At 45.1% G+C, this 12,719-nt stretch overlaps 2 protein-coding genes across 5 annotated transcripts in view; one reads left to right on the top strand and one right to left on the bottom strand.

The window, feature by feature from the left end:
• Positions 1-1,344: 1,344 nt before the first annotated feature.
• NEU2 (neuraminidase 2) overlaps positions 1,345-12,719 on the bottom strand; it is a 31,480-nt gene continuing 20,105 nt past the window's right edge. For 2 of the 4 annotated variants that reach the window (XM_084292252.1, XM_084292255.1), the window contains exons 2-3: positions 4,100-4,304; positions 1,345-2,379 (exon numbers count right to left, since the gene is read on the bottom strand). In XM_084292252.1, the coding sequence (XP_084148378.1) occupies positions 1,441-2,379; positions 4,100-4,304 (1,144 nt within the window). In that variant the 3' untranslated portion in view covers positions 1,345-1,440. Of the gene's footprint in view, positions 2,380-4,099; positions 4,305-5,630; positions 5,729-9,614; positions 9,751-12,719 lie in introns of those variants that run through there. The other 2 variants (XM_084292253.1, XM_084292254.1) reach the window with 2 other exon arrangements.
• NGEF (neuronal guanine nucleotide exchange factor) overlaps positions 7,643-12,719 on the top strand; it is a 57,371-nt gene continuing 52,294 nt past the window's right edge. The window contains exons 1-2 of the mRNA XM_084292251.1: positions 7,643-7,745; positions 8,055-8,206. The gene's annotated coding sequence lies outside the window, so the exon portion shown is untranslated. The remainder of the gene's footprint in view (positions 7,746-8,054; positions 8,207-12,719) is intronic.

Consider the following 12,719-nt stretch of genomic DNA (forward strand, 5'->3'; position numbering starts at 1 on the left):
TTTTCCTTGGAGCCGTTCTACACACAGAGAACACAGCATACAGAAAACAAGCACAGACTCGTTGGTAAAGAATTTTTCCAGAGGCATGGGTAAAGCTTTTCTGACTCCTTGTGCCCTTATGTGTTGTCCTTTGTGCCTGCTCATTCCTGCTCACTCCTCTTGTCTACTCGAAGTCTAACCTTCACATGACAGCCTCAGAAGAGCCCGTCTCTCACCAAAACTGGGGGCTGTTTCTTTCCAAAACCTGCTGAAAAATGTTTACTCTGAAAAGACTTCCAGCTTGAGCACTCACAGGCTGCTCTAGGCTTGGTCAGGTCCTCCTCCTCTGGCATTTAGGCCTATGCAATTTTCTGGAAGTGAGGCAATGTTATTTGTTTGACACACTGCCCCATATGCCAGTAATACTCCATAATAATAACAGCCATGCTTGTGAGGCATTGGGCTGTCAGAGATAAGAGCAGTTGGATCAGAGCTAAGCACGTGTGTTAGACAGACCAGCAAGTATTTCCCCTCGTGACTATAAATTGGAGCTCCCTCTGCAGACATGTCCTGATCCTGCAGTTGTGATATGGGCAAAATGCAATTTCTGCCGCTTGCCCTGTCCCCAGACATGGGGCTGGGGGCTCCTGCACGGTTCCCGCTCTCCCTGCCCATGGAAAAGGAACAGCTGGAGCACACGAGGCTGTGGTTTTCTTGCACGTGAGAAACTGCGGCTACTTAGTGCAGTATCAGCAAAAGGGCAAATAAAGCAAGAACATGGGAAGTAAGGAGAAGGTGAACTTAGACAGAAGTCCCTGAGTAACCTGGGAACTCAACACAGCAACCCCAAACCCAGTACAGAAGTGGGAAATAATAAGGGCTGGGAATATTTCAAGATGATGGCATCCCATGGCCTTTCTGAAATCGTAAGACAGCAAGCCCTGAGGTAGAGCTGCTAGCAAGTACGACGCTGACTGCAAGAAGTACACCTAATCAGGGCCCAAACAGCTTTCTGAAAATAACAGCGGATACAGGCAGTAAGGCAATGTCCTTTCCAGTACTTCCCCCACAATTTACTAAATACAGCTCAGCACAACACTGCTGCCCTCTAATCTAAGGCAGGCCCTGAGCCATCAGCAGGCACATCCCTAGGCAAGACTGTTGGAGGCCTTAAGGCGAGAGACCCCATGCAAAAGTCATGCTTGCTTTGAGCATGTGATGTTTAAGATAGCAGCCAATGGGAAAACTGAGGTGGGAGAACAGGCAAGGGAAAACAAAACCAAAATATGTTTAGTTTTAGTATGTTTAATAGACTTTGTAATCTACAAATGGTACAAGCCAATGGCAAACAAATGGTGCACAAAATACAAAAACCTTTTTGCTGAAAGATGAGAAGTGACAGTGAAAAGAAGCACCAGCAAAGGTGGTTTTTAGATGGATCCCGCTGAAAAGGCTCAAGACTCAGCACTCAGATGGGAAGGCTTGCTTCAGAGTGAACATTACAAATATTATCTCTTCACATTGCTGTTGAGTCCCATATTCAAAAAGGCAAGAGAACAAGGGTGAGCCATCTGGCCCAACCCCCATGTACTGCAGATCTGAATAAGCACATAAGCCCTTGAAGAGGATGCTTGGTTTTGACCACTGTTCTGGGTTTAAAGGGCTTTTATTGAGGTAAATTCCTAAATCTCTTCGACCCTTTGGGTCTGTAGGATGAGTGTAGAGCAACCAACTATCTTGGCACCTGGCATCACGGGGAGGTGGGAAGGCAGTAACACTTCCATGACATCCAAAGGGAGGCTCTACAAGCATTTCAACCCGTTGGCCTCCCTCAAAGTCCACCCCGTGGTTGTAGCTGACGGCCTGGATTCTCGCTCCCGTGCTGCTCCTTGCGTTGCAGTAGAGCACCCTCCTGCCACAGGTGTGTACCTCAGCTACCTGGCACTCCACTGCGCTCTCCTTCCCCACAAAGTTCCCCATCTCCCATGTCGTCCCATGGTCAGAGCTGATGAAGCAGAAGGCGTGAGGGGTGGGGTGCTGCTTAGGGTCAAGGATACGATAGGCATAGGCAGGAATCACAAGGCTCCGGGCCTCGTTGAGCAGCTGTAATCCGTGGCCTGGCCCCACTGCGAAAGTGGCCCAGTTCTTGTACTCGGAGCTAATGGTACCCTCGGTGATATCCTGGGCAGTGCTCCAGGTGCGTCCTTGGTCCATGCTAGTGATGTAGCAGAGACGCACCAGGTTGATCTTCGTCCTGAGCTGGTGCTGCTCAGAGATCTTTCCTGGGACGGCTATGAAGAACAGGATCAGTTTCCCTGAGACCTCATCATAAACAGGACAGGGATTCATAGAGCGGTGATCTTTCAGCTGCGCACTGTCAATGGTCTCCATGCTACTCCACTGCCAGGGCCGTGTGAAGGGAGACAAGAATGAAACACACTGTTACAGGTAAATCCAGGTTGCAGTGCAAGTATGCCCAGATAAAAGTTACAGAAGAGTTTGAGAACAGCACAGGATGAGCAAGTTTGCAGATAGAGCAAGAAACAGGCAGCCAACATACCGGCACCACCAAATGTAAATTAAAATAAAGTTTATTTGGATGATGCAGTGCTCATGCGCTTCATTGAACAGGTGGGTTATGTCCTGTTTAAATTACAGCTCACTGAGGAGCTGATAACTCCACATCTCCATGCAGCTGGTGTCTGACTACACTGTTAAAAAAAACTACACTAACTGAATTTTAAGGAATTCTCACAAGCATTTATATATACATATGACACAGGCATATAAAATGTGGTTAAAATGTGCTTGTAGACCCTGCACTCTGTCAGTGCTTCTCAGGAAGTCATGTAAATAACTGAATCCTTTTGAAGTATACTGGATGCTGACAAACCCATTTGCATTAAGACTTCTGCTTCTCCATTTTGATCTGTGGCAGCCTTCAGTGAGACACCTTGCTGGAGCTGATCATATGGCGTTACACACCCTGGTGCGGAAATTCGGACCGAGTTGTCCAACATCACACAGAAAATAGGTTGCAGAACAAGCATGCCAATCCTCCAAGCCCCACCTTTCTTTACATGAATAGCATATAATACAACCACATTTCAAACACCAACATGGAAATTAGAAAATTATTCCTACATAGAGTTATTGCTTTGGTAAAAGAAGCAGTGTTTTCCAATAAGATTATACTAATTAGCTTTTCTACCCTGACTTGCTGATTACACTTTTTGCTTATGTCTTATCTTTGTCTATTCAACCAGTATTAACTTTTTGGGGAGAATATTTAATATTTCCATTTTAAGAAACCCTAGCATGTGAACACAAATTACTGAGCTTATGACCAACTGAGCCCTACTTAACTGAATTACAGGGGTTACACAAGGTGTTACCTGAATGGTACAACACTGCAGGTGCACTCAGAGGCTGCTTCTGCTAGGCAGACTCCAGCTCTTAAGAGTCTATAATCTAAGACAGTCACCAGTGAAGGATTGGAATAGAAAAATTACTTCCCCCCCCCAAAGAAGACATTAATGCATTTGCAAATGCAAGAAATGATTATAAATAGAGTATCCACCACCCCCAGTCACCCAGCAAGATAACTGTTAGTAATAACTGGTAGATTAATAAGGTAGCCAATTCACTGGCACAGACAAACCAGACGACACTCTTTTGCGTGGGGAGACTAGCTGTTCTCAATTGTTTTTTAAACCAGGAATTAGTTTAAAAAGATGAATTAAAAAAATAGTCACTGATTGCTAATTCACTCCTCCCCATCCCTGTGATACTCCTCATTTCTGCCTCTTTTCCACATCTTTACTATTGCAACAGGACTTTTGCCCATGCCCCTCTCTGCTTCTGCAGAGATGGGTCAGAGTCATCCCCAGAAAATCTACTGTACCCGCTCCACTTTAGTCCCTCAACAACTGCCCAGTCATGGGGTTGAATCCCAGCAGGCATAAAGACACATGCATTACCGAAAGGTGGGCTTGTCTCTTACAGCTGGGAGAAGTAAAAGTGGTTTAGCTACAGTGGAGAAAGCAGACCCATTCAACTCATTTGGGACAGGGCAGCAATATGGCTGGACAGTCTCTCCATTTCCTCCCCACTCTGGTACCTGAACATGGTGCGTGGATGGGTCATACATGCCTCTGCGCATCGCTATCAGCTTGGCATGTTCATCTACCACATCGTTTCGTTCTTCAGCAAATGCCAGGATGATGCTGAAACGCGGCAGGTAGAGCAGGGCTGGAATTCGGTAGCTCCATGTACCATTCCGGAACAACGTCTCTTGCTTCAGGACAGGAAACGAAGCCATCACACTAGGTAAAGAAGACAAAATGCACTGCATTTTAACCCACACTTAGCCTACCAAAGCTTGACAGGAGCAGATTCCACTGCTTTCTGCCCTCCCTGCTCAGTGGGACCTGACATGCACTTAAATGCAACTTCTGCTGCTTTCACTTTCGTCTTTTTCTTGTGCTCCTCTAAACAGAATCCACGTGTTGCATTGTAGCTGGCCACACAGACCAGACCTACCCCAGAAACAGACTGGTTAATCTTCCTGGGGTTAAGTACACTAAATACAGTTAATTAAAAATCTGTCTGTAGTTTGTTTTTTCTTTTTAATGAAATTCAGAAGCTGGGATTTTTGGGGGGTTGCTTTGAAATTCAGGAGATTGTTGATAATCAAACATTGTAGTATTTTGCCTCGGAAGAACATTACTATTTTTGCTGATGGTGTTTCCAATTCCCAAAACAAAACTTATGCTTTGCCAAATATGAACTTTGAACCCCATAATGACAACACAGTGAGGCAATCCATGGCCACAGCCATGCCCCTATTTGACGATGGTAAGCACTGAGCATGAAGAAAAGAAAAAGAGAACATCCTCCCTCATAAGATGAAAGAACAGTCCAAAAGGTGTCTAAATGGTGAAACTGGAAGGTGTCAACCAACTGGATCTAAGACATCTGAGCGTACCATGAGAGGCCCAAGGCAGGAGAATTAGACTTACATACTGGGTTCTGCAGGTTTCTCATTGGAAGGGGAAAGGCCACTGCTTGCCTGAAGCAGACATGAGGTCTTACAGGGCCATGAACATGTTCCTAAGGGCCTCAAAGAACTTGAAAATAAAGTCATCAGCAATATGGAGCTGGTAACACATCAGGTGGGACACTTGGCATCTGTACAGTGACTTAAAAGCAACATTAAGGAAGAAAGCAATCATGAGGAGACACTAGGGAAGCTGCCTCTATGGACCTGGTCTGTGCCATGTCTGCATATTGTCTCTCTTCCTCCCCTTGGATCCACTCATCTGTCTGCCCTGTTGCACCAAGCCTCTCCTGATAACTGATTTACCCTGGCAAAAACCCACTGGCTCAGGGGAATTACATCTGAGCAGAGTGGAGGGGAAAGAGGGAAGAAAAAAAAAAAAAAAAAAAAGGACCTCTGCTGACACAATGCAGCAGAAACTGAAGGCCTGAATATCCTCAGCTCAGCAGAGATGTTGGGGGGATGGGGAATAAAATAAAAACAAAATTCAGAAAAAAAAAATCAGGCCTTAGATCTCTGACGCATTGAGTGGGTAGGATGGCAAGGATAAGATGACAATACACTATGAGTAAGAAATTCAAATGCCTCCTACCTCAGCTGAGGCAAGACTTGCAATGCTGTCTTGAGCGTTGAGGATTCTCCACGATTTAGATAAATAGGAAGGTGCTATAGTGGCTATTGGCTGTGTATCAGATCCTCATGTTTTTGAAGGCTGTCTTGATAATTCAGGACCAGATGGAGACAAACTGAAGGTTGCTTAAGCAGCTGCAGAAAGCACATATCTACCTGGAGATCAATTTTTGCTCTTCCATCTTAGAAGAAAAAAGAATTAGCTAGCCTAGCACAGACTTGATTAACAAATTTCTTTTACAGTTCAGATTACTGAGTTCAGACAATGCAGATAAGCAGTTTGTTCTCAGCCAGGACCATCACATTATGCTCTATCCAGATCCACAGCTAGGCAGCGAGCATTCAATTTACTCCTTGCTTTCACCTTCCAGATGCTATGAATACACATGAATTTCTTAAGCTTACAGCACTGATCAGAGGGTCCTAACTGCACTCTTTTAGCTAAAGCCAGCTGTACAGACCCTAGCCAGCCCCAGCACCATTGCTGCTCAGATGCAAAGCCACAGGGGAGAGAAGTCCATCTCCAAGGGGTAGCTGCTCCCTCCTCACTGCCACTTCCAGTGCAGCAGCCTCTGAAAAGGCAGCAGAGCAGCCTCTGTACAGAAACATTACCACAGATTTGATCTCAGCTCTCCATGCAATGCCATGAAGAAAATAGGAAGACTGTCCTAGAACAAATAACTGTGTTGTTCGCTACAGAGCAGCATGGATCTGGCTATTTATACAGACTGCAGCCGTGGCTGTTCTCATGGTTCCTGAAACAGAAGCTCACCAGAGTACTTCCAGACTATTTAAAGGGAGATTATTTAAAGGGATATTAGTCAGCCTGTCTACTGCAGCACAGGTTCCCTAAGATTCCTGCTCATGGTGCCATCCCGATACTGAAATCCTTCTTGAGGGAACGGCAAGGGAGTGTGGGGGAGAAAAGAAAAAAAAAAAAAAAAAAAGAAAAGAAAAGAAAAAAAAGAGAAAGATTTGGGCCACCCCTTGAACCCCTGAGGTAGAGCTGAAAGACAAGTGCCACGGAGGCTGTGCCGCAGCATGGCAGTGGGAGCAGAACAGCCCACTGCAGCCTAGCCCCTCCTGTATGATCCTGTCCCCTACAGGCATCTCTCCCCATGCTCTTGGCCCCTCTGCAGGATGCTCAGTGTGCACGCCACAATGCTCTTCTGTTCCCCTCTTCTGTTCCTCTTGGTGCTAAATGGGGAGTGAGGGAAGGTGGGATGTTCGAGGGCTGGGAACAGCTGTTGGACACAGCGCCCACTACAGCTGAGGAAAATTCTGGGACCAAGTGGCATCTGTTCAGACTAGACAGGGACGTGTGTGTATACCCCACACACAGTGTGCATATTATGCCTGTATGCATACACACACTGTATCCACCTGCAGAGAAACTCTTCCATCCTTTTTCAGACACAATTAAAAGTCAGTATTCAACTTCTTCTATCTTCTTTTGCGGTGGATCCTCAAGCAGAGACTGAGTCACAGCAGCTTGAGTTTCACACAAAATAAAAAATGCAGAATCTTTAAATAGCTTAAAGCTCTTAATATTTATTTAATAATAATAATAATAAAAAAGGCTGCTTTAGTTATTCTCCAGCCAGTTGAAAAGAACTGATTTTTCTCTTGACCTCTACCCATTTTCAAAGGTAAAAACACTGGTTACACTATCCTAAATAAGAGAGAAGTAAAATTAGCAAATCATCAACAGAACAGCAAATCTTGAACAGAACAGCCACATGAGGAGTGTTCAAAAGCTCACACTGCAGCGCCGCAAGAATTCAAATCTGACACGCCAGCCTCTCCAGGATTAGATTGCCAAGGAATGCATGTGTCCCTGATGCTATCCTATTCCTACTGAAATAACACTGGCTGGCCTGCAAGGAAGAAGAAAGTGGTAGCATTGCAGCCAGCATTGATATAAGGACACTGTCAAGACAAAGTTTGTAGACCACAGCAGTGTCTTTTGACAGACCAAGAGCTATATCTGGAAGGGGAAAAGAAAACCACACCAACCTTCTAGGAACAGAGGCCTGAACTACAAGCAGGAGACTGGAGAGCTGCACACAACTTGCAAGTAATTGCTCAGACTTGTATCAATTTGATTACCTTGGGAGAAAAGTTAGCTGTACTTTTGTGAGGTAAATGGGCATGGAAGGAGAAGTGGAGTTGACACAGTAATTTATTTCCTAAGAGGTCACTGATAACCTCTTTGCGGATGACAGAGAAACTAATGGGGAGAAGGCAAATTTGTCATGCAGCCATTAAACCAGTATTGCCTCCTGTTTCTTGGTATCTACTGGAGTTCTGAATTTACTTCCCAGGCTTACCCTTGAGAAACATTCTGTTCAGGGATTATTGCCATTTACTTGCAATTCCTCTCCAGTGCACTGGGGAAGTTGCTGCCCTGAGATCCAGTACCCTGCTTCCAAGCAGAACTGTGCAGAGAGAAAGAAAAGCATGGTGGAAGAAGGAGGAAGCTGGAAGAAGGAACCCAAGCTGCAGTAAGGGATAGGTTCTGTCAAGCACCAAGATCAGGTATTTGTTCCTTCCACTTCTCTCCTTCAAGGCAGCTTACATGGTTTGCTGTTTAGTTTGTTTTGCTTGTTTTTTGTTGTTTTGTTCTTTTTAAATACAGAAGAGAGTAATTCCTTCCATGCTTATTTATTTTAACCCTCTCCAAGAAGAGTGACTAAAAAGGATAACATTTCCACTGACCTCAGCTACTACAAAAAACTGTCGTTAACAAGTTCAGATCCACGATGAAAAGGCAGTAGGTCTTTAAAAACAAAGCAGCAGAAATAAGGTAATAAACTGAACTCTATCTCCTGATCCCCATCAGGGTGCCCTGCTGCTCTGTGCAGGAGTCAGTTTGTTCCTGGAGGAATGTAGATAGATCCCAACCAACCAACCAAACCTAGCCAGGGAGGTTTGGGGAAAAGGGGGCAAGGAACACAAACAAAAGAACCTGAGAAAGTCAAGTTCAAAAGCCAACTAAAATTCTGCTTTTCAGTACAAGCACAGGAATCTGTCCTTCTCTGCTCAACATCAGAGCTGGGCTTGCAGCGTGTTCCAAGCTTATAGAAGTCAGCTGAGCACTATTATGAAATATATATATATATATATATACACACACACAGTGTTTCATTTAAAAAAAGATGACGCTTCCATTAGAATACTGCACAGAAAGGGGCCAGGAGAAGCCATGTTCCAGTTGTACAGGGCTAAGAAATAGGAGATCCAGTTTGCTTCTAAAATGCTTGCTACACAGCGTATTTCTATGTGCAAGCCTTCCCTCCTAGCTAAACAGAGTGCCTGTACCTATTTCCGCTGAAAACCAGCGCCAGAGAGCTATTCCAGCCTTCTCAAGCCCCTAGAGCACATCCTACACTAAATCTAGAGCATGGGATTCCTTAACAAGCCGGGCAGCACCAATAAATAAACCAGCCTCAGTGCAAGGTCAGAAAGTAGAGCTATCAGTGACACCTGTCAAGCAATAAACTTTAAACGCATGACTGTTTAAAACATTCAAAATTCAAAACTGAAAAGGCACAAAGCTGGAATTACTTTAATCCAGCTGCCAGCTGGATTAAACTTTTTAACTACACTAGAAGCAAAGTTTTTCTTGTGGTAAAGACTTCATACCACACCTACAAGGGGATTTTCAGCCTCCTCAGTCATTGCTTTCCTAAACAATGGGTCAAGTTCTGCTTTCAAAACGTTGTGGTTCAGCCTGGCAGAAGCTCCTGTGCTTTAAGACACAGGTTTTCTGAGCAGTACAGAGGAATTACATGAAACAGCATTATTTTACATAGCATATGATTGGTGGAGGACTACATAGACCGTACTCCAACCTGAACAAAAAAAAAAACGTAGTATTTAGCTTTTTAGCTCCCAGCAATACCCACTGATATGGAGAGGAAAAAAAAAATAAAAAATGAAATACCTCTTTCACTCTGTGCCTCCTGGAAGTCACGTCAAAAGTAAAGGAAAAAAGCACTCTTATTGGATACGATAAAAGGGAGGTTCACCACACTCCTACCAACTAGTCTCCAACCTGCAAAATTATTTATATTGGCAGCGATGTCAGCTGTCTCGGATCCCCCAGGAAGAGCTAGCAGCTGGCATGTATACACAAGCCAATATTTAAATGGCAAACCTGTTTTGCATACAAGGGGAGGTTCCATCTGAGCTGGACAAATGCGAGGGAAAGATTTTTAAATGACTGTAGTAATTAAATGACTTATTTCTATCTGCATGGATTGACAGGACTACGGAATAGCTGTTGTTGGTAATGGTTATGCAGTTCACTCCTGCCTGTCCTTTCCTGCTCTTCTTGTCCCCTTGTGCTGAGGAGGGGAAAGTTCCTCCAGTCCCAGCACGCTGCCTCCTAGCACTTCCTCTCAGAGTGCTCTGGAGCTCCATGAAAGTTTGCCACAAGACCTCCAGAAAATGGTTATAACCATGGAGTGAGGGTGCTGTGACAAGCTGACACATCCCTCTGCTGGCTCTACCCACCTGGCATCCATCAGCGTGCAGTTTCTGGATGAAGGGATGGGCTTACACAGGGGCACCCAGGCAGCAGTACAGGAGCATGCTACTGTCTACGGATGCAGCTCCCAGCAGCCAAACTTCACACCAGCAGCTGCAGTCAATGAATCAATAGGCACAATCAAGCAGAAGAAAGGAGGGGCAAGTATGAGAATAGGGTCCCAACACGTGGTGGGAGGCTGAGGGAGAAGAGGACAGCACCATCCCTTCTCCCAGGTGCGGCCTGCCGAGCTTAAGGGCAGCACCTGCAGCTGCTACTGCTGGGAGCAGCCAAGCAAATTGACTTCGTGACTACCTTGTGCTACTGATGTAATGTGGTGCTGCTGCTGTCAGAGACAGCCTTGCCTCACCTTTCCCATTCCTGGCTGTTTCTCTTCCTTTATGTTTTCTCTGCTGTGTTTCCATTGCTGCCATTAACACTTCTTGGCTCTGAGATTATTGGGAAAATAATAATAATAATCCTGCAAATAGATCTTGCTAGTATAGAAAAAGGAGGAAGCAAAGTCTACCCACTTGACAGCAGTTGTGGTTTTGATCTGTGCAAGCCAAATAGAGAGTTGCTAAGGTGTTGATTTACGACCAAGCAATTTAATTAAATGCTTCTGTATTACCATCTTCCCTCTCTCTTAAGCAACCCTGCATCCCTTCTTGTGCCAGCACTGATGCTCATCTTACCTTGGCAAGCCATCAGAGGATGACAGTCTGACAGAAAACTAATCCAGAAAAAAAAAAAAAAGAAAAAAAAAAAAAAAAGTGAACAGCTTTCTGCTGGGTCACTGTCCTGGACTACGTCAGCAGGAGTCAGACAAGCAGCAGGGGAGGGAGGAGGAGTACGAAGCTGTTGACAGGAGGCATAGATTCACCTCTCTGGCAGCTGGCCATTAGATCAAATTAGCTGTATTGTAAAACCACACCCCATATTTATGAACCTTGCCTTAACTGGGCAAGTAAAGTATTGCCTTAACAGAGACACAAAAGAAGCCTGAGGGCATTTGTATCTTGCTGTTATATCTGGAATCACACAATAGTCAATGCAAGGAAAAACCCCTCCAGACAATGGCATTGATATCCACGAGATGTTAACTTCTACCAGTGAGTCCTGGAGAAAATCCAGAGTCAAGCTAAGCAGAAACAATTAAGAAAGGAAGAAAGACACCAAAGACGCTGCTAAGACACTGCCTGCCAGAGTGAGACATGAATGATTGCTTTGTGGATTTCTTCACCTTTTCTCTGCTCCCTGGCTAACAGCAGTGTTGCTCAGGTGGTGCTCTGAGTCACGCACAGCTTCTGCAGCCAGCCAGACCATGAATGCTTGTTTGTTTCACAGAACTCACTTTGCCTGGCCGCAGCTTAAAACTGGCTGTCCATCTCTTCTCAGGGTGGGAAGTCCCGAGCGTGGCTCATAGTGAGTGTTGTGGTGCCAGTGGTTCCCTGCTCTACGCTGGCAGCACGTGCGTGGCAGGGTGGCTGTGCCCTTGCCACCTCCTGTCACCCAGCTCCCTGTCCCCGCATGTCCTTACCCTCCCTCCCAAAGCAAGAGCCCCATCTCCCCTGGCAGAAACAGACAGTCAGGGTACCCACTCCCCAGGGCAGGTAGCAGACGTGGCTGTTCAGAGGGTAACAGCCTGGAAAGGCTAAAAACCACTCCCCAGGCAAAAAATGCAAGCTTAGTCCTGTTGTGAGATGAATCCCAGTGCCCATGCAGGGCAACCACACAGCCAGCAGGTGGGCACCCCGTGCTTGCAGACAGCATCCAGGCCCCCAGCGCTGCTCTCAGACCCCAGCCCGCACTGCAGTCCTCTGCAAAAAGGCCACCTTCCTTCTTGACAGCAGTGCTTTCACCAAACAGCATGTTGTGTGCTGGAACTATTTTATAAAACCATTCCTTGCTGACTACAAAACGTGGTTTTCTCTGTGTAGATGTGCTGGGTTTGATCCCCCTGCTTCCTTCTGGGGTAAATCAAAACCAGTGGCACAATGAAGTTTAAAATGAGTATAGGTCTAGGGAGAATCAAACTCGTCACTTCTATTATTCCCAACTTACTTCATTGCCATTACATCTGATTGTTGTAATGAAAATGTTTTAAAAAAGGTTAAAAAATGCAAATGGGGTGTGTGGGTGCATTAATAAGAGGATATAAAAATAATGCAGAAGATAATGTAATGAGAGAATACTGAACAATGGAGCATTTGCATTTGGACAACCAAGCTCAATTTCAGGTGCCACCTCACAGGAAAGATATAGCAATAGCTGCAAGGGAAGGCTAAGAATTCATATTTCATATGCTAGTACTGCTGAGCATATGTGAAAACAAATAAATAAGAAAACAAGAGATGCTACATGTAATGAGAGTGACACCTAGTCCATCAAAAACTATCAGTGTGTATTTCCCTTGCAAAATATTTAAACCTGAATCCATTGGTTTGTTAAACTACTAGAAAGGCAAGCCTGGCACAGGTAATTCAGTATTTATGGCTAAGCTACAGAGTGTAGCAGCTG

This window comes from Netta rufina (genome assembly GCF_964035555.1).
Source record: "Netta rufina genome assembly, chromosome: 9".
Lineage (NCBI taxonomy): Eukaryota > Metazoa > Chordata > Aves > Anseriformes > Anatidae > Netta > Netta rufina.